Source organism: Trichosurus vulpecula, chromosome 3 (genome assembly GCF_011100635.1).
Source record: "Trichosurus vulpecula isolate mTriVul1 chromosome 3, mTriVul1.pri, whole genome shotgun sequence".
NCBI classification, from domain to species: Eukaryota; Metazoa; Chordata; class Mammalia; order Diprotodontia; family Phalangeridae; genus Trichosurus; species Trichosurus vulpecula.
In genome coordinates this window covers 358180197-358200244 of record NC_050575.1, presented here as the reverse complement: position 1 = coordinate 358200244, position 20048 = coordinate 358180197, and the positions used below count along the sequence as shown (strand labels likewise).

Genomic DNA, 20048 nt, shown 5'->3' with positions numbered 1-20048 from the left:
TTCAGTTCTGTAATTTTTTTATAATTACTTAAAAGTCAGGATGGTGAGTTGCCCTCAAAACCGGTAGACAACCATCCAAATCTTCCTTTTGAATAATGCTGGCTGTGTGACCCTGATTAGTCACTTAACTAACTTCAATGATCCAGGCCAGAGGTATCAAACACACAGCCCACAATACTCCTGAGGACCTCTCGAACCAGATTAAAAGGAAACTGGAAAAACTTAACAAAACATGGATGATCACAGTTCAAGACTCTCAGGATGTGGCCTGCAGGGATCCTAACGTATGGTATTTTGATTTTGATACCACGTTGTAGACAATTCACCAAGACTGTGGATGAGCCTCCTCATCCAGGAGTTCCCTGTTCCGATGAATTCAGTCTATATCCCTTGTTCCTTTATAATTCTTACATGGTTAGGGAAATCAAATGATAACCTCTGCCCTTCAATATAAAAAATTCATTTCCTTTAAAGTCTTCAGACTGTACTAAGCCCTCTGGTAACAGCAGCAGCTGAGGGCCAGTTTTAGTTCTGGAACAATGGGCAGCAAAAATGATCCTCAACTTGGAATTCATGAAATGACGCAGAATACTGTCCTCAAATCTGCTGTTGTACTGTATTAGAGACTTAAGTTTTCATATTCTTACTCAACATTTGTTTTAGAAGGAATTCCAGAATGATTTTTAAAATCAGTTTCTCTAATAAGTGCTACCTAATTCTGAAGCAGAAGTTCCACTTGTAGATAATTTCCCCTCCCAGAACAGTGCCATCACTACTGAGATCCAGCAAAGTAAGTACAACAAAAACAGAAAGAAATATTTGTATTTACAAAGGTCTTGAAGAGACCAGACCGTCCTTCCAAGTTTTCTCACCAGAAATGATCAATTCGATAGGGAAATACAGTTTATTTCCAAGGTATTAAGAGGATATTTACAAACAATGGGGTGTAACAAAAATATAAAAAAAGGACTGGACAGTGTCATAGGCTTAATATTTTACAATAGCAAATATTTCTAGCAAATGTAATACTTCTCATACAAATACAACTTGAATTCAAGATAAAAAGGTTATTTATGCGGGTTATACAGCACTTGGAGTAATTTAGCCAACTCCACATTATCTGACAGTGACTTAACAACAAACTGACTTCTTAAAACATACAAAAAAAGAGTGCAATTAGCTTCATGGCTTGCAATGTTTGAATACAGAATTTTAGCAAACTAATAATATTCCAGTTATTTTTTCCATTATCATGTGGTCCGTTACCACTGATCCCAATCTTCATTGCATTTGTGTGAAACGATAGGCCTGGTGGCCCAGAACTGCTTCATTCCACATGTCTGCTATTATAATCTGGCTCATTTATCCTTAATTTTTATTTTAAAAGACAGACTAACTTTGAAAGAATTTCAGGAAATATTATATATTTAGCTGAGCAAAAAATTTAAACACCTTTTTTTGTCTCTAAATTAATGTGGATAGTTTGTAAGAATTACTGAGGGAGGCCACCCAGAGATGTTTCAGAATGGATCAGCAATCTCTCAAGGCCATGTTCAGGGCAGTCCAGCCTGGAGTGAGGGGAAGATACAGCAATAGTTTCTGAGGCTTCCTTCCAGTTATATGATTCTGTGAATGTAACAGAAAACTCCTCTGCGCCCTTAAATGCACAACAGTTTACATTTCAGAATTCAAAGGAAACCTTCACTGTAGCTGTGCTGTGGAACATTAGATACCATAAAGAGTGATTAGATTTCTTGTAGATTGGTGTGTTGGTTTTTTTTTAATTACTTGAGCATGCTACAGATAGTAACCCTTACAAAAGGCTTGAAGCCACACGAGTAGAGAGCAAGTGCACATTTGGGCAGAAAAACAGCTGTTCTTGTTCTCATCAGCCTGCTGAGTGGAGGGCCACACCTGAGACAAGAAGTGAGGAGCGCCTTCTTGTGCCTCTGCAGCTTACAGTCTTGCCATTTAAGCTAGGGCTCTCAGCTATCAGTGGGGACCACAGAGAGGCAAGGTGGAACAGAGGAAGAGTGTGCAGGCTTTGGAGTCAGAGGACGGGCAAGCTCTCGCTCATCACTTACTATGCTCCCTGAGGCAGATCATTCACCTCTCTGGCTCCAGCTTCCTCATCTGTGCAATGAGGGGGTTGCACTAAGCCCCCTCTGGGGTGTCTTCAAGCCCTAAATCTATAAAACTATGATCAGAAATTCATGAGTATAAGTTGCATGAATTTAATTAGCTTCAATTACAATTAATTGGTCCAAGACTGCTAGGACATCTGGTGACTGATGTACAATAGTAGCAGCCAGCAGGTATGCTGAGGACATCCTAAGATGGTCTTTCATATGTATTGGTTAATTACATTTAAAAAATTTGGCAAAACAATACCCCAAGTGGGTTATACCCAAGGGTATGCTGGTAAATGTTTAACAACCGGCTCTTGGGGGGTGGGGTGGGGGGGCAGCAGGGAAGGGAGAATGGAGGAAGAGACTGTGTTCACGGCACACTTTTAAGTTTAATTGCATTATTAACATTTTCTCCATCACTTTCTTAAGTCACAATCAACAAAACAGTAAGTCAAGCCCAAGCCCTAATTTGTAGCATTTGCCAATTTCCGATGTGTAAATGCTCACACTGAAAATGTAACAGTCAGGTCAGAGCTGGCTCTAGCATAGCCCTGGCTAGACCCCAGAGTCTGGTGAGCAGTTTGTGATAATTAAGTGTTAAGGAGACAAAAAAAAAGGGCAACTTTACAATTAATAGAAGGTGTTTGCTGTTTCAATCACTTAGAGATGTACTTCATTTATAAAAAGTCTAAAGAGCTGTAAGACCCTCCATATTATAGGGAATGCAAAGGAAAAGAAGATTGGTTTGGTTGTCTATACCTGGTAAAGTCTAGAGTGCTACTTAAAACTTTACCTATCAATAACCTTAGTGAATATTTAACACACTTGTCCCTCCTCTTAATTGTGTGGCAGTAACCTGATCAATAGACCTATGCTAAATGAAAGTTAGACTCCCAACTAGGATACTAAAATGTTAATAAGAATGGGAATATTTAGCAGCCAGAGCCAGGCTATAAGAGTATACTGCCAACCTGGCATTTAGATCAATGCTTTGTCATCTTGGTTTTGTAACACCCATGGAGATTGCATTATCTCAAAAGGTGTTACAAAATTTCAAAGTAAAATTAATCCACTCATTTAAAAATTATTTTCCATGTAGTATATACAGTGTCACAACTCCAGAAAGGTTGGGAATCACTGATGTAAAAGTTTGATTCACTTTCAAAAAAAAAGTGAATCAAGTTACCCCCCTTTTTTACAGATACAGGGGAAAATCTTCAACTCCTACAAGGATCAGTCAAATAAATGTTTAGAGTCAATAGCAAATCATATGCTCATTTTTCCCAATGATCTCTTAAATGCAAGCCTATCCAATAGCCAGCCTAGATCCAAATTTTGCAACTTGCGTGTAACTTGATTAGGCAAACAATCTGTTACTAGCTTGGTTTTTCACGATGTAAAAACCAAAAATGGGAGTGTATTTAAATGGCAGAAAGCAACAGTAACCGAAAGTATAGAAAAATACAAGACCTAATTATGATTGCCTATGGTAACATGTACTTCTAGAAAGCTCACAAGACTTCTTCCTTCAACTTTCATTCTATTTTAATTCTTCTCTCCTGTACCTATGTCTTACAAACCACAGCACTGCTGTCAGATACCACACCATGTTTCCTCACATCCCTTACACACGACAGCCTGAGAGTAGCATTTATGCAGACCAGTTCATAATGGAAATCTTCCATCCTTAAATGAGCATGTTGGTAACTTAAGGATCTTCTTCCATATCATCAGGATTGGGAGCCATAATGAAGTGCTTTGGGTACACAAGGTTGTGCTCATTTGCATGCACTTCCCAGCGTGCATCATCGCTTTCGTGGGTGATGTAACGCTCTCCAATTCGTGTTTCAAATTCTCTAAGGTCAAGCCAAGTTTGATAATCCTGAGAAAAAATAAAATGCTTTAGCCAAAACCATAAAATAAATTCTAAATATATCCAGCATTTGTTCTTTTTTTTCTCTTTGGATTATTAATTATTCCTAATCCCAAAAGTTATGCACATTTTCAGAGTTTAAGAATTAATTAACAGTTACTTTATCATAACAAATGTTAGCTAGTTTTTCAGTATGTGTTTCTAATGAATGAGGCAACCAGGTTTCAGATACCCTCAGAAAGGTATGTGCCTCATATTCCTGAGTGTAATTAAACACTTCTTTCTGGTAAAGGCGAGTCCTGTAATTTCCCTCTAGTTTTTGCAATAAGAAATAAGACTCTTAGAACCTACATGTGTTATCATTAATATGTAGTAACTTCTAACAATGACAGCATCACTACAGAACTTTATTTTTCTGCAATCATTGTATCTCTTTGTATCATGCTTTGGGTTCTTGAAATTTTCTATATAAGAATTTATTTACAATATAAGAAATATTGACATAAGAACAAATTACTTATTGGTCCAAAATGTATATTTTTAAGTAAAACACTTTAAATAGGATTTCTATTCAATTACAAATATGAACTTTTTACTAGTTCTCAAAAGGAAGCATCATTTCGTTCTAATTCACCAGTGTTCCAGCTCGGGCATGGTGTACACCCAAGAGAAAGCAAGAGGAAATAATACTTAAGACCAATATGAAGAAATGCACCACTTGTCAACTTATGTTTCAAACCTCCAAAAACTTCATTTGATGAATGTATTGTGAAAAACAAAACCAAACGCAGCAGGGAAAAAATTTAAGGCTGACAAAAGACTTCGAAATCTCAGCAGAAGCAATGACCTGCAATTCAATTTAACCATATAAACCAGTTTGAGAAATATGTCCTTGAGCTTCAGGTAAATCTAATGACTTTATTTGCCAATATGGAAGAATTCATTATCAGCCAATGAGAGACTACCAGAGATATTACAAGTGAATATAATTTTACCTGTAACCAGGGGTGACTGAGAGATTTGTCAACACTGTAACGTTTCCTCATCTTCACCTGAAGTAAGTTGTTTATTAAATCAATTGCTAAAGAAAAAGAAAAGTTAATATTACTAAAAAAAGAAAAAAAACAACTTGACATTTTTAACCCAAGGTGGATAAATATGATCTCACAAGCAGCACTATGGTTTGGGAGGATAACACTTCATGGTTAAGAGTAAAAGGGTATTATCTGTCTTACGGCATTTGCCTTCCCTCAAGCTCCCCAATGTCAGCTTCCATTCTCTGTTCCTTTACTGCAGTCTGATATGAGGAAGATAGGGCTTATTTTCCTTGACAAGGCCAAGCTCTCTAATCTATTTTCTCCTTTCTCTAGTATGTTGTCCCCCCTCCCCCCAAGCTCTTCCTATCCATTAGGATCATACACCCTGGTCTCCTTCATCCTTAAAAAAGAAATCCTAACTCAATCCTTCCATTCCCTTAAAGTATCATCCTGCATCTCTCCTCTCTTATCCATGCTCCTAGAGAAAGTGGCCTTACTCCTGCTGCCTATACTGTGTCTCCTCCCACTGGCTTCTCAACCTATTGCAATGTGGCTCCCAACCTCAGCAGGGAACTAAATCCAAACTCTCCAGAATTACCAACTATCTCTTAAATGCCAGATCTAATGTCCTGCTTTCAGACTTCATTCTTGGCCTCTCTACAGTACTGGACAATACTGATCACCCGTGTTCCGCGATACTCTCTCCTCTCTAGGATTCTGTTATCCTGCTCTCTCTTGATTCTCTTCCCGGCTGTCTGTTGCTCCTCAGTCTCTTTTGCTAGCTCATCATCTGTATCCCACTCCTTAACTGTAGGGAAATCTGCAAGGCTCTTTCCTGGACCCACTTCCCTGGCTATACCCTCCTTTGGTGACCTCATCAGCTTCCGTAGATTTAAATATTATCTCTAGGGAAATGACTCCCAGCTCTACAGATCTAGCACTAGTCTCTCTTGTGACTGCCAGTTCTGTACCACCAACTACCTATCAGACATTTTGAACTATAAGTATGCGATAGGTATCTCAAACTCGACATGTCCAAAATACCACCTTTCTTATCAAACTCACCCTATTTCCATCCAAGGTACCACCCATGCTTTCTGACACCCAGGTTCATTCTTGACTCTTCACTCTCAGCCTACATATCTAGTCAGGTGCCAAGTCTTCTCATTTCTGCATCTCAAATCTTTCCCCTTCTTTCCACTCATATGGCCACATCCCTAGCTCAGGCCCTCATCACCTCTTAGGGGAATTATTTCAATAGCCTTCAACTTTCTATAGAGGCAGAGATTTCCCTAAAGTGCAAGTCTGACCTACTCAATAAACTACAGTAGCAAGCTATGATCTCTTGGGTCAAATATAACCCCCTCTGTCACTCAAGACCCTTCATAAGCGGGCACTAATATGCAATGCCAGCCTCATTATACATGACCCCTTCACACACTACCCTCCAGCCAAGCAAGCCTCCTTGCTGCTCTCTTTGGCCCCCTAGCTCTTGCAGAGGTTGTCTCCCCAGGCTTACCAGATAGTCTCTTCTCGACTCTGCCTCTTAGAGGCCTTCGCTTCCCTCCCCGCACTCATCCTCTTCTACAGAAGCCCTTTTCTGATCCCCTGTTGCTGGTGCTTTTCCCCATCCAAATTACCTTGTATGTGTATTTATATTTACATACACTTCTATTTGTATATGTGGTCTTCCCCACAGTATACTATGTAAGGGGAGGAATGAGTTCTATCTTGTCTCTTTGTCTCCCTTGCCGACCACACAGATGTTTAATAAATGTGTTGGTTCATTTACCCATTATTTCAAAGAAAGAGATGTGATAAAAGAGGAAGGTGGACCATACAAAAATACTGAAATCCATAAAAATAGTGTGGTGGTAAGAATAAAGGGGTAGAGAAACAGAAGTGACATTGTAGGAACATTTCAGGTAGTTCAGTCAGAGAGTAGATATGAATGATGCTTTCGTAATAAAAACCACAAATGTCAAGAGGCAAAATCTAGTAGTAGTCCTAGGGGACTTCAGCTCTCTGGCTGGTTGTTTAAAGTCTCTTTTTACTAACACCGTTCACCTTCAATCTCAGGAAAAATCATCTAAAAAGTTCTGAGAAAATAAAGATATATGGTCCCATGGCCAAAGCCTCTAAAGAGATAGACTGAGTTAGAAAGGATGAGAAGCTTCCAAAGTCAAACAGGAACAATACAACTAAAAATCACCTCAGTTAAGAAGTGCAGGGAAGCATAGACATAAACCGATATGGACACTTAGAAAGTTCTCTGATGAAAGATGGGCTTTGATAGCCATTGGTGAATGTGTAATAACATTCAAGTTAAATTCCAGGATAAGTCAAGGCTTGTAAATGAGTGTAGTGAACGGGTCTTTCAAAGTTTCTTCAGAGCAAGAAGGACAAGGAAAGCTCATTGTTTAAGGCAGTGGTACCCAGATAACAGAAAGCACGACTGCTGTCCTATTCTATCAAATAAAGTCATCTTCAAACTGGAAGATGTAGTCAGGCCTCTCCCCCAAAACAGAAGGGCTTGTGAGCTGAAGTAACAAGTTTCTGCACATGAGAAAAGTTTAAAAAAAGATTCAGTGACCATCTCGGATGTTGTAGAATAAATTCTTATACTGCACAAGAAGGGAATCAGATAAGCTCAATGATACTTTCAAATAGTTGAGATTTTATTTCTTTTGGTCTTAATACAATGCTATGTGACTGGATAGCCAATATGAATCCATGTAACAAACCAGTTCTTATAACATATATGTGGAAATTTCATTAAACATTTTTATTTCTTTCATATACAGGTGTTCCATAAGGCATAAATTTAATTTTTCATTTTCATTTCAAAATGAGTAAGATCAATGGTTTTTATGCTGCCTGAGAGCAAAGATGGTTTTGATTTTGTCTCTGCAAGTCAGGTAAGCCCACAAGCCCACCCTCTATAACTATCATTATGGGACACAACTCTCTTGGAGAGAAGTGGTTAACCAACCTCACAAACTGCCAATCAACTCCCATCTACGGGACAGGCAAGCTAGCCTAAGTGAAACAGCAAGATACTAAGGGAAAGACAAAGACAACGTGTGCCAGGTAAGGAAAACTACCACCACCTTTCCTCAGAGCCAAATTGCTCAGGACCCTGAACCCCAAAACCATGGAACCAGCAGTGTCCAATCACTAGCACTGCTTCCAGCATAGACCCTGCAGTAATTATACAGGGGAAGAGTCACTCTGGGGAAGATGTCTACCCTCCTCAACACCTCCAAAACCAACTGCTGACCAACTACCACCAGCAGGCAGTTTAGCCCAAGAGCTCTAAGAGTGGTGGCATTCTTCCCCAGACCTGCTTTAGTCTAGCACCCATAGGCACTATCCCAGAAAACAAGTGAATCTGCATCTACCTTGACTACAGTGACTCAAGATCCAGAAAAGAAGAGTTCTTGTCAACCAATTCCTTGGCACTGTCAAATGGTCCAACACCAGAAACTGAGATCATTTTATCAGTGAAAAAGATGTGACAGAAGAGGCATAACCATCTTCTCTGCTGCTGCCCCCCAAGGACTGCGGGACTTGTCCATCCAATTTGCGCTGAAGTCTCCTCCATGTGCTGTCTCTCTCAGTAGAATGTAAGTTCCTTGAAAGCAGGGGCTATCTTTTCCATCTGTATCCATCCCCAGCACTCAGCACAGTGCTTTGCACCCAGTGTTTACTGTCTCCCACAATCTGACCCAAGAAACTAATCCTGGGCAATTGGTGGTTTCCAGTCTTTCAGATATATCTGCGCAATACTGACACATTCCCAGCACCCCAATCAAGGAGCCACCTGGTTGACTTAGATGCACACTAGACCTAGCTTTCCACTTCCACTGATCAGAGAGAGACCACTTTATACATGCCACTCAATTAGCAAATTCCTCAGTGCCTGAAGTCTATTCCACCACATGCCCAGGGGCCCTTTGTGATGATTCTAGCAATGCTTGTAGGTGACAAACTGTGTCCAGCCAAAAACCACCACAAGCTGAATGTTAACTCTAGCTGTTCCTTCTGGAGCCATGCTCCTATCTGGACTGCCAAACACGCTGACTTCTCTTGTCAGCTCTCCTCATAAGAACTACTGACATGTATATGCAATTTAAAAACTCCACGTTACAAACACGCTCACATGTGAGGCTCACAAGCCTGCATGGTTGCACTGTGACACGTATTGTTATCCTCAGCTCAGAACAGGACCAGGCTCACCCAGGGAGAGCATTCTAGGTGTTCAGTACTGGGAATACAAAGCATTCACACATGGAACATTCTATAAGACAATGAAGAGTGTCACGAGTGGGACAGACCAGTGAAGTACTGAACAGATGGGAGAACAGGTGTGTTGGCGGTCAAAATGGGCTCTTAGCACTAGGTTCAACCAAGTGCCCTGGAAGAGTTTGGCCTTTATTTCCTTGGTGACCTCCTTGCCTCAGGGGAGGGCCTAGTTTACATGGGTTTGACTGACATGTTTGGAACATCAGATGCTTTTAGACCACATGGGTTTAAGTCCCCTCTTTGTGACCATTTTAGGTCACGTGGCTGAGTCGCATGTGTGACTCACCCTTGACCCTGAAAAAGATATAAAACCAGGGGTTGGCTTTCTCTTTCTCAGAGCTCTGAGCCACAGGAGGAGTGGCACATGACTCTGGGCCAGCCCTTGTTATGAGCTCCCAGGCTGAACTTAGATGATGGTAACTATGAATTGTATTTGGTCTGTCTGTCAATGTCTGTAATTTGTTTGTATTTTGCTCTGAAGTTCAAGGTGCTGGCTTTTTCCCCTGAACTAAGTGAATGGTATTCGTATGCCAGATTAAAGTAAGCTTGTTAACCCCTTAACATTGCTTTCCTTAGTAAAGCAGATCAAAAGAACCCGGGCTTTTGCAGCATGCTGGTAGTGTGCTTGTGGTTGGGCTTGTGTTGGTCTTTCACCCCCACAACAGCTGCTAGCCAGATTGCTGAAATAATAGGTGACTCACACTCAGAGCACCCTGTTTCTGCTGCTTATGCCTGTATGACTGTAGACAAGTCACTTAACCTCCTACGTCTGGTTTTCTCACCTGTAAATTGAGGGAGTTGAAATAGATGGCCTCTGGGATCCCTTCCAACTCTGTTAACTAGGATTGTATGGGAACATTTCCACATGGGCCAGTCAGAGAAGGAGGAGGTGCGCAGGAGGCAACAACATTTAGAGAAGGGAAAAGTATATTATGCTGAGGACAGTAAATAGACTCAACTAATTGTTGAAATGTCAGGCTCATTTAGGGGAGAAGTAGGAAGCACATGAAGGCTAAAAAAAAGCCTAAAACTGGGAAATGTAAGGCTATCCCATAACCCATGGCAAGGTGTTAGCAAGGGAGTATCCATGAAAAAGGTTTAGAGAGATGAATGCTATGACAGTACGGCAGAATGGACCTGAGGGGGTAAGCTTCAAGGTAGAACGTCCATCAGAAGGTGATGAGGCTGATGAAATGGGAAAGGAAAGAGTTTTAAATAACAACATGAAAGAAGAACCTACAAGACTTAGTGAGTGATTGAATGTGGGTGGCAAATAAAAACAATCAGAGATGACCCTAAGGATACAAACAAGGCAGGGAGTCAGAAGGAGAAACTTGCTTTGAAGGAAAGGAGATAAGTTTAGAGTCAAGATTATAAAACCAAACTCATTTAATTCCTTACCTTCACCAGAAATTTCTTTCCATGGATTTGGTGGGTACATAAATGCAGCATTTTGAATTTGGTCATTTATATCTTCATCTTCGTTAAATGGAAATGTGCCACTAAGGCTCACATAAACAATAACTCCCACTGACCACATATCCAGAGAACGATTATAACCTTTGCTCCTGAGAACTTCAGGTGCTAAGTATGCTGGGGTTCCCACCACAGATCTCCTAAAGGACTTTTCACCTATGATGCGTGCAAAACCAAAGTCACACAGCTTCACCTGGAAATCAAGAATACCATTAAGTTACAAAGATGTAGCTCAATATACATATATATATGCACACACACACACAGACACACATATATACACACGCACATGCATATACATATACCCATATCGTATTTATATATGTAACTACATATATATGCATTTATGTACATATATAAACTTTCCCCAAATAGCATAACGTTGTAACTATTTCAATATTCTCTCCAAACTATGAGAGCTTTAAATTCAAAATCATTTAAATAAAATATGAAAAACCATGTATGTTCCATATTTCTGGGTTAACCATGTTAACCATGACATTAAATAAATATCAATCAATGAACAAATAAACAAACATATTTTAAAAAACTCTGATGGGAAGCTCAAGTTTTTTAATTGACTTCTTCTCCCCTGCCAAATTATTGGGCCAGGAGAGAAACTTCACCTGGAAGAGTTTCAGGCTTAAGAATCTAAGTTCTTTCAGTGTAAGAAGACTGTACACTAAAAAGTAAAATGTAAGATAACTGGCCTGTTTTGTCTTTGCTTCCTAGAAGCCATGCACAGTGACTCCCAGGCAATGGCTGCTTAATACTGAATTGAATATTAATAAAAACTGCAAATACACATGACAATCAAAAGAGAGTTGTGTCCTATAAGGTGCTACAATATTAGGAAGTATAAGAAAGGCTAATACATTTAAAAGCAAGTAAAATGTCTAATGAGATGGCATTTATTTTTAATCTCTAGCTCCTCATGCAGTGCCCTGCATACCAAAGCAGCCCACTTCTGATCAACAATCTTTTTCAAACTGTCAGGTAGGAGCACATCACTCACCTGAGGGAATGGCTCTGCTGAGGCTAGCAGCACATTCTCTGGTTTTAAATCACAGTGCACAATATTCTTAAAATGTAAGTTCCTCAAAGCAACAAGTATCTGTGAATGAAAGTGATATTTTAAGCGGGATACTTAATCCGTCCAGGAAGTGAGAAAAATTTAACAGCCAATGGGACAGTATAATATTCTGAGTTTTAATTTGGGAGCTCAAGTTTCTGGGGGCTTAGTCCCAACTCACATCCACCCTGGTCATTGTTGGGTTGGATAGAAAAAATGGACCTAGAAGTCTCATCAACTAGTTTCCATTAAAATTTATTAAGATTTCATTGGGATAGTAAAACTATACTGTCTCTTGTCAAATTTATTATTGAGAAACAGTATGTCATCATGCAAAGAAAAGTAGCCAGGAAACCTGGGTTTGAAGCTGCTCTCACATGACCCTGGTGAAGTCACTTAACTCCCCAGTGTGTCACTGCACTCTCTTATACAAGTAATAGGAGGCAGGGTTGACAGGGGGAAATGATCAAATGTCCTCCTGAGAGTGCCCTCAGCAAAAGGTCAAGTGTTGAATGAATGTCCAGCTCCAATGAGAAATGCTCCAGTCCATCAAAAGCTCATGCCATGATCTCATCAAGTGGACTAAAGGGGATTCACTAATTGGAAACTCTCCTGATCAATCCCTTGATACAAAGAAACAGGGATAACAATGTCCACACTACTTACTGCACAGAATTGTTATAAGGACACCTTGAAGATTATTATTTTTTTTGAGGATTATCATTATTTTTTAACTGTTAACCAATTTTATAACATCCTTTAAATTAAAAAAAAAAAACCATAGGGTACACTGTCTATAAATTCCTCCCACTCTCCTACATAAAAGTATCATTTCTCTTTTAAGTTAAAGTTATTCTCTACTTCAAGACAGAGAAAAAAATACCTGTGTGACCATGAATTTAGTAATTCGTTCAGGAAGCCGGCTTTTTTCACTAGAAAGAATCATTTCTAGCATATCTCCATGTAGCTTTTCCATGACTACGAAGACTCGTTCTGGGGTCTCGAACATACATTCCAGATTTACAATCCCAGGATGGTGCAAATTCTAAAAAGTTAGAAAATATCGACAAGAGAAAATCCAAGTAGAAAGACAGAGATACATACAAGTGTATATCTGTCTATCTATCCATACGTAATTTTTGCAATGTGTTTCGCATTGTGTCACACAAGTAAAATTGATATTTAGGTAAAAAATACGTAGGAAAAGAATGAAATTAAGAAACTCAACAGAATAAAAGCAAACCAAGTGAAGCAAATGCACAAATAATGCCAAGACGATGTATTTCTCCAAAGCACAGTCTGAAGAGCCAACTGCTTATAAACCATTGGAAGGATGTACGTATGCCTGGTGGGAGATGATCCCAAAGTTGAACACACAAGTGGAACAATGCTACATGGACATTCTCGTGAAATGAGATTATCTAGTGTCAACCCAATTTTGTAAAAGTCGAGTCAGTGGTTGCAAAGGCCAGCAACTGCAATGGGGATTCTCTGCTCAAACAGTAATAAACATAGAATTCAGGATGGGCCACTAGTAGGTCATCTGGTCCAATACTCTGACTTTATGGATGAGAAAACCGAGGTACTGAAGAGCCAGAAAGTGATAGTCTTTTCACTTGTTTCTTATTTTCAGAAGGGCATAATCAGTGAACATATAAAGCCCCAAACATTGTATCTGAAAATCGAAAAAGAGTAATTTCTTCAGACTGTGTGAGCTAATATTTTTAAAGCACAGTGCCTGGCACATAGTAGGCACTATATAAATGCTAGCTATTAATATTATTAATAGAATTTTTTGAAGTACATATGAAAGTAAAGTGATAATAGTGGCTTCTATTAGAAGAAACAGTTAAACTATGGCTATGTAGATTCTAGGACATTAGAGGAGTAAGTCACTCTGGATAACCAGGTCTTCTGGGTACCTCAGGGCTAGCCCTTTAAGTGCTGGGACTTTAACTTTTTATGTAGTTTATATCCTACTATGTCAAATGGACATTTCCTATTTTGTGCTTTCAATTAGCAGTGGGCCCAAAAGATACTTTGGGCATTTTCCTGATTCCCACTCATATAAAACATTTAAAACCACAAGTGGTAAATTGATCTGTCTCTTACTGAGCCATCTGCATTTTCCTGTGGCTGTCCTCTATAAGTGACGTAAAGATGTCCATTTTTATCCATTTTATAGTATAGTTTTTTTTTTTTAAATATCCCTCTATCTGTTGCCTTTCACTGGAGGAAGACCCTGGTTAGGATAAGCCTAGCTTCCTGTATACAACTAGAGGCCAGGGACTGGTTCAGACAGCTCCTGATGAGGGTGCTCCCTCTAACAATGCAGGTCTTCACCTTCTCTGCACATCGGTACCTTAGAGAGATGTCAAGGTCACTGAGAAGTAAACTGACTTGCCCAGGCTCCCTTAACCCGTATGGATCAGAGACAGGCCTTGGATGAGGTCCTCCTGGCTTTGAGATCAACTCTCCACCCATTACACCATGGTGCTTCTCATGGTCAATGTACACAGAAGGTGCTTTCTAAATGTTTGTTGCAAGGAGTTGTCCTGCCTTGTCTACACCTTCCCTTCTCCCATTAGCAATGGCCACTTGTGGAGATGAGTCTCTGGAAGGAGTTGGGGAAAGTAGGGTACAACTCATGTAATCTGAGGGCTGTTCCTGCAGCTACAAGTTGATGAAAGAAAGCATGGTGCCAATCAAAGGCTCGAGCTAAGTAACATCTTTGACTGTACACACCCCGTTTCTGGCTTGAGATTTGGCTCAGGGATTTAGCATGAGATCTTTCCTGAAGGCTGATAGTTTTGTGAATGAATTCTCTGTTTATCTAATGAATATTTCTTTTTCTTACAAGAATTGGCTGACCTCTGATACGCTTTCTGACCTCTGGTTCCATATAAACAAGTCTCTTGCCTCTGGTGCTCAGGAACTATCAACAAAATTGTATTCCAACTTCATACACTCTGCACATGGCTCAGGACAGTATATAGTACACAGCAGAGGAGTCAAACATTCCCTGCAACACTCCTAAGGGTGGTGTGAACCAAATTACAATGTAATTGGAAACACTTAATAAAATAAATAAAAATAGAATAAAACATAGATGATGCTAGTATGAGGTTTTCCAAGTCACTATGTGGCCTGTAGGGATCCTCACACGTGTTTCAGTAGCCCCTATTTCTATTTACGTTTGACACTACTGCTCTACTATATCCCTCCTGCTTATGGCTCATCACTTGTTCAGACACAGAAATACTGTAGCTGACGTCCTTCCATTTGCAGCCTTCTCTATTATTTTTTGTCTGCTGCTAGTCACTGTTGCTGTTCCTCAAATTGTTTCTCCTGCCTGGAATTCCCCCCCTCAACTCCCTACCTTTTTTTCCTCTTTCATGTATCCAAATCCACTCACCCTTTCAAGGCCCAGTTCAAAACCCAAACCCTCCATATAGCTTTTCCTTACCACCCCCCACCATCAGTACAAGTGAAATGTCAGTTGTAGATGCATACAGTTAAAAGTTGTCAGTGTTTCCAAAGCATAACAATGCCATAAGCCAAATTAGTGAGACTGTATTATGTTTAAAATATTTAAATAATTACTGATTGCAGGGATGATACATCAAAGTGCATTTCTTGCCCAATGTCAAAATAAACATTGTATCATACAATCTGAATGCGTAGGTAATAGACCCAAAACAGGCAGAATTAATTATATCTTTACAGGTCTTTATCGCAACAAATATTTACCTTTAAAATAGCAAATACTTTGTTTTCTTTTACAGAATAGTAGTTGATTCATTCTTATTGGATTTCAAAGAGTTCTTTAAACACTCCTTACGGTAGGTACTCTGTAAATGTTTGCTGCTTGTAACAAAAATCAGTAACCTGTGGATGGCCACTGGCTCTAAGATACAAAGACTTTCAGGGAAGGCACATATGTGATAACATCAAAGCTCCTGCATACAGAATCCTCAGAAGCATGCATGGCTACTTATACATAAAGAAGAAGAGAATCTATGTTCAACTTAATTAAAAATAAATGATGAATTGTTGAACTGAATTTGTTAGCCATTAATAATTGGGTAAGTTGGGCAGAAATTCTTCCCCATTCCATTTAAGTATTTCCTGTACAGATTTAAGTGAGTTTTGTCTGCTCCTATCCTGCTAAAACTGAATATATTGAGAGTATCTATATTATATTTAAGATTAAGTAGGCAATTGATACATTCTTAACTAATTACTTTTTCTTGAGGTAGTTACAGTTCAAAGACAAAATACTTTAGAAAAGATATAAAGTAAGTACAATGTCATGATGGTTATATCAAACATTTTTATACTTCATGTGTACAATGATGCAATCATCAGTTCATTAACTCAAATATTTTTACTGTAAACAACAATATAAGTTCCCCCAAACACTGATTACTACTGATACAATCTATTCAAAAGACCATTTCAGAGGAGCAGCACAGTAATTTATTGCATCAAGGATTGCTATCATCAATTTACAGCAGGAGTGTTTAACATGGGATCTATAGGACCCAAAGGGGTCTATGATAATACTTCAAAAGGTCTATGAACTTGTATGAGGAAAAAAGTTATATCTTTATTTTCATTAACCTTTAGTTTCCTTTACAATCCTATTTTATTTTAGGCAGTTAAAAACATTATTTACAATGGGGTCCAAAGGTTTTATAAGACTGCCAAAGGGGTCCACTGAGGCAAATCTCTGAGCAAGGTAACTTATTAACAGGGGCATGTTCAATAGAAGCCAGTTGTGTGAAATGGCAGCCAACAAACTAACATGCTTTCAGGATGCACTGAGAGATCTCCCTTCCAGAAAACCCTGTACTTTGCCCTGGGGGTTGTCTGTTCAGTTCTGTCACCATCTTTGGGGAAAGGCGCTGCAATGCTCGAGAATGTCTAGACAAGGCCCACAAGGATGATGAAGAGGCTAATGTTGGTGCCCTGTGAGGACTGACTGAAAGAACTGGAGGTGCTTAGCCAAAAGGACAGAAGACAACAAATGGACATAACAGGTATCTTCAGGAATTTGAAGAGCCGTCACATGGGAGAGGGTAACATTTTCTTTTGTTCCTAGAGAACAGAACCAGGAGCCATGGGGAGAAGATGCAATGGCAAATTTGGGCTTGCTGTCCAGAAAAACTTCCTAACAATAAGAGTGATCCAAAAGTGGACTGGATTGCTTCATGAGTCATACACTTCCCATCCCTGGGGGTCTTCAAGCAAAGGGTAGATAGCTACTTGTCAGGTGCTTTGCAGAGGGGATTTCTATTTATGGGCTATAGGAGATGGAGGAGGAGGATGGAGGAGATTCCACGATTCTTTTCTCTAATTATTTCTAGATTATGAGATCCTTGGAGGAATTATTCTAAATTTAGAATAGCTGAAAATCCCACAGAGCTAATACTTACTGAATCAATTATTTCATGATGAGAGACTCTGAAGTTATGGTTGAGACTATTATTTAAATGTTTAAAGACTGCCTCCAGGGTTCCAGGCATACAGGATAAGTCTTTTTAAATTTTAATCTATGAGATGTCATTCTTTAGTTTCACTTAATTGAGGCATTTAGAGTAGTGCTTAAAACAGAAAACACATTGTCACAGCTACCAGAGAAAAACATTTTTCATCCCATGACATAATCAACATCATTTTTCTCAACAAAGTTACAGCATCCTACTTCTTATAAATATTCCCATCCAGCAATTTAATGGCCCCTTGTGAGCTTATTTCCTAACCTAAATGACCCCAGGACTTGTTATATACATTGACAATGCCTCAAAAATCAAGGCCCTAAAACATAACCCTACCCAACCAGATTTCTCATTTCTGTTTCCAGTCTGCAGACATACTGACTATCTAGTTACTTGAATACAAGTAATTGTGGTCTTTCAGTAACATTTAAAAATCCTTTTAAGAGCTGAATTCTGGAATAAGCATCAAAGAAGACCATAGTTAGAATGTAATCACATGACTTCCGTGTTGGAGGGAGCCAAGATGGCTGCATGAAAACAGCGTCTTACTGGAGCTCTCTCACAAGGTCTGTCAGATTCCTATGAAAAAGCGAATTTGAGCAGATTTGAGAGAGTTAGAAACCGCGAGCAGTCTGCATGGGGCAAATTTTCAAGCCGGTAGAGTCTGAAAGGCCGAAGGCATGAATCTGTAGGCTTGGAGAGTGCTCAGCATGCGGAGCTGCTCCAGACCAAAGCAGAAGCCTTCGGCTGGCTGGGAAATCCATGTCGGAGACAGGCTGGGAGAAAGATGGGCGCCCAAAACCAGCAGAGATCCCAAGGACTCCCAACACAGGACAGCACTCTGCGAAAGCGACAGAGGCAACTCCTGAGGCTTGCAACCCAAAGGTATGAAACACTTCTTGAACTTCCGGGAGACATAATGGCCAGGTAAACGATTCTAATCCCTCCCCTCCTCACCCAGAAAATTCCTAGGGAAAAAAAAAAAAGAACGCTGGAACAGAGGAGATAGAAGTGGGGAAGTGCCAGACACCCAGCTCAAACAACAAAGAGCTGAGACCATTGCTGAAGAGCAACAGTGCTTGAGAGCACCCCTAGGGAAAGAGACATCAGGGAGCCAAACCCCTCCCCCACACCTCAGGAAACTGAAGGCTATAATTCACAAAGACAACAACTAGACTCACAATCCCCAGAATAAGAAAGCTGGGACAGAGAGCCCTGAGCCCCAAAGGCAGATATTTGTTGTAAAGCCAGGAAAAGGCTAACCAACATGAAGAACACAAAAAAAAAAAACTGAGGACCATTGATTCTTTTTATGGAGACAGGCAGGATCAAAATACCAATTTGGAAGAGGACAGCAATGACACTATAGGTACATCTGATACCTCAAAAGGTAATGTGAACTGGTCTCCAGCCCAAAAAGCACTGCTGGAAGAGCTAAAGGAGGATTTTAAAAACCAAATTAGGGAGCTAAAAGAAAATATGGAAAAAAAATCCACTGATGTAATCAAGTCCCTAAAGAATAAGATTGGCGAAATGGCTATGGAGATTCAGAATCTAAAGAGAGAAAATGACACCCTGACAGGTAAAATCAACCAATTGGAAAAGGAGACTCAAAAGCAAAATGAAAACACTAACTCATTAAAAATCAGAGTTGAGCAAGTGGAAGCTAATGAATCTAGGAGGCACCGAGAAGAAGTAAAACAAAATGTAAAGAATGAAAAAATAGAAAAAAATGTGAAATATCTGATTGGGAAAACAACTGACCTGGAAAATAGATCCAGGAGAGACAATTTAAGAGTTATTGGTCTACCGGAAATCCACGATGAAAAAAAGAGCCTTGACAGTATCTTCGAAGAAATTATCAAAGACAACTGCCCAGAGGTCCTAGAACCAGAGGGCAAAATAGTCATTGAAAGAATCCACCGATCACCCCCTGAAAGAGATCCCAAACTGAAAACACCAAGAAATATTATAGCCAAATTTAAGAACTACAAAGTCAAGGAGAAAATATTGCAAGCAGCCAAAAAGAAACAATTCAAATATCGTGGAGCTACAGTCAGGATCACGCAGGATCTCTCAGCTTCCACATTAAAAGACAGGAGAAATTTAAATATGATATTCCGAAGGGCAAAGGAGCTGGGACTACAACCAAGGATCAAATACCCAGCAAAACTAAGCATAATTTTTCAGGCAAGGAGATGGACATTCAACGAAATAAGGGAATTCCAGACCTTCCTCATGTAAAGGCCAGAACTCAATGGAAAATTTGATCTCCAAACACAAAACTCAAGAGAGACATAAAAAGATAGATGGGGGAAAAACCCCCACAAACCTTATTAATCAATAAGGGCAAATTATTTGCATCTTTATATAGGATTATATCATCTTACGTACGTTTTAGATATATATATACATATATATATATACATATATATATATATATATATGTCAGTCTTGAGAATAGTACAGCTATTATGACAATTGAAAGGGATACACATAGATTGTGAATGCCTGTATAAAATGACTGATATAAGGATAAAAAACATAAGTAAGAGATGTAAAGAGAGGGCCATGAGAGAAGAGGTAAGGAGGTAGTAGAAAAGGGTAAATTACAACAAATGAAGAGGCACAAAAACACATTATAGTAAAGGGAAA

General features: G+C 39.4%; 1 protein-coding gene across 1 annotated transcript in view; it reads right to left on the bottom strand.

The window, feature by feature from the left end:
• Positions 1 to 887: 887 nt before the first annotated feature.
• PRKD3 (protein kinase D3) overlaps positions 888 to 20048 on the bottom strand; it is a 102141-nt gene continuing 82980 nt past the window's right edge. The window contains exons 15-19 of the mRNA XM_036750722.1: positions 12776 to 12937; positions 11836 to 11934; positions 10746 to 11013; positions 4998 to 5083; positions 888 to 4011 (exon numbers count right to left, since the gene is read on the bottom strand). Of these exons, the coding sequence (XP_036606617.1) occupies positions 3838 to 4011; positions 4998 to 5083; positions 10746 to 11013; positions 11836 to 11934; positions 12776 to 12937 (789 nt within the window). The 3' untranslated portion in view covers positions 888 to 3837. The remainder of the gene's footprint in view (positions 4012 to 4997; positions 5084 to 10745; positions 11014 to 11835; positions 11935 to 12775; positions 12938 to 20048) is intronic.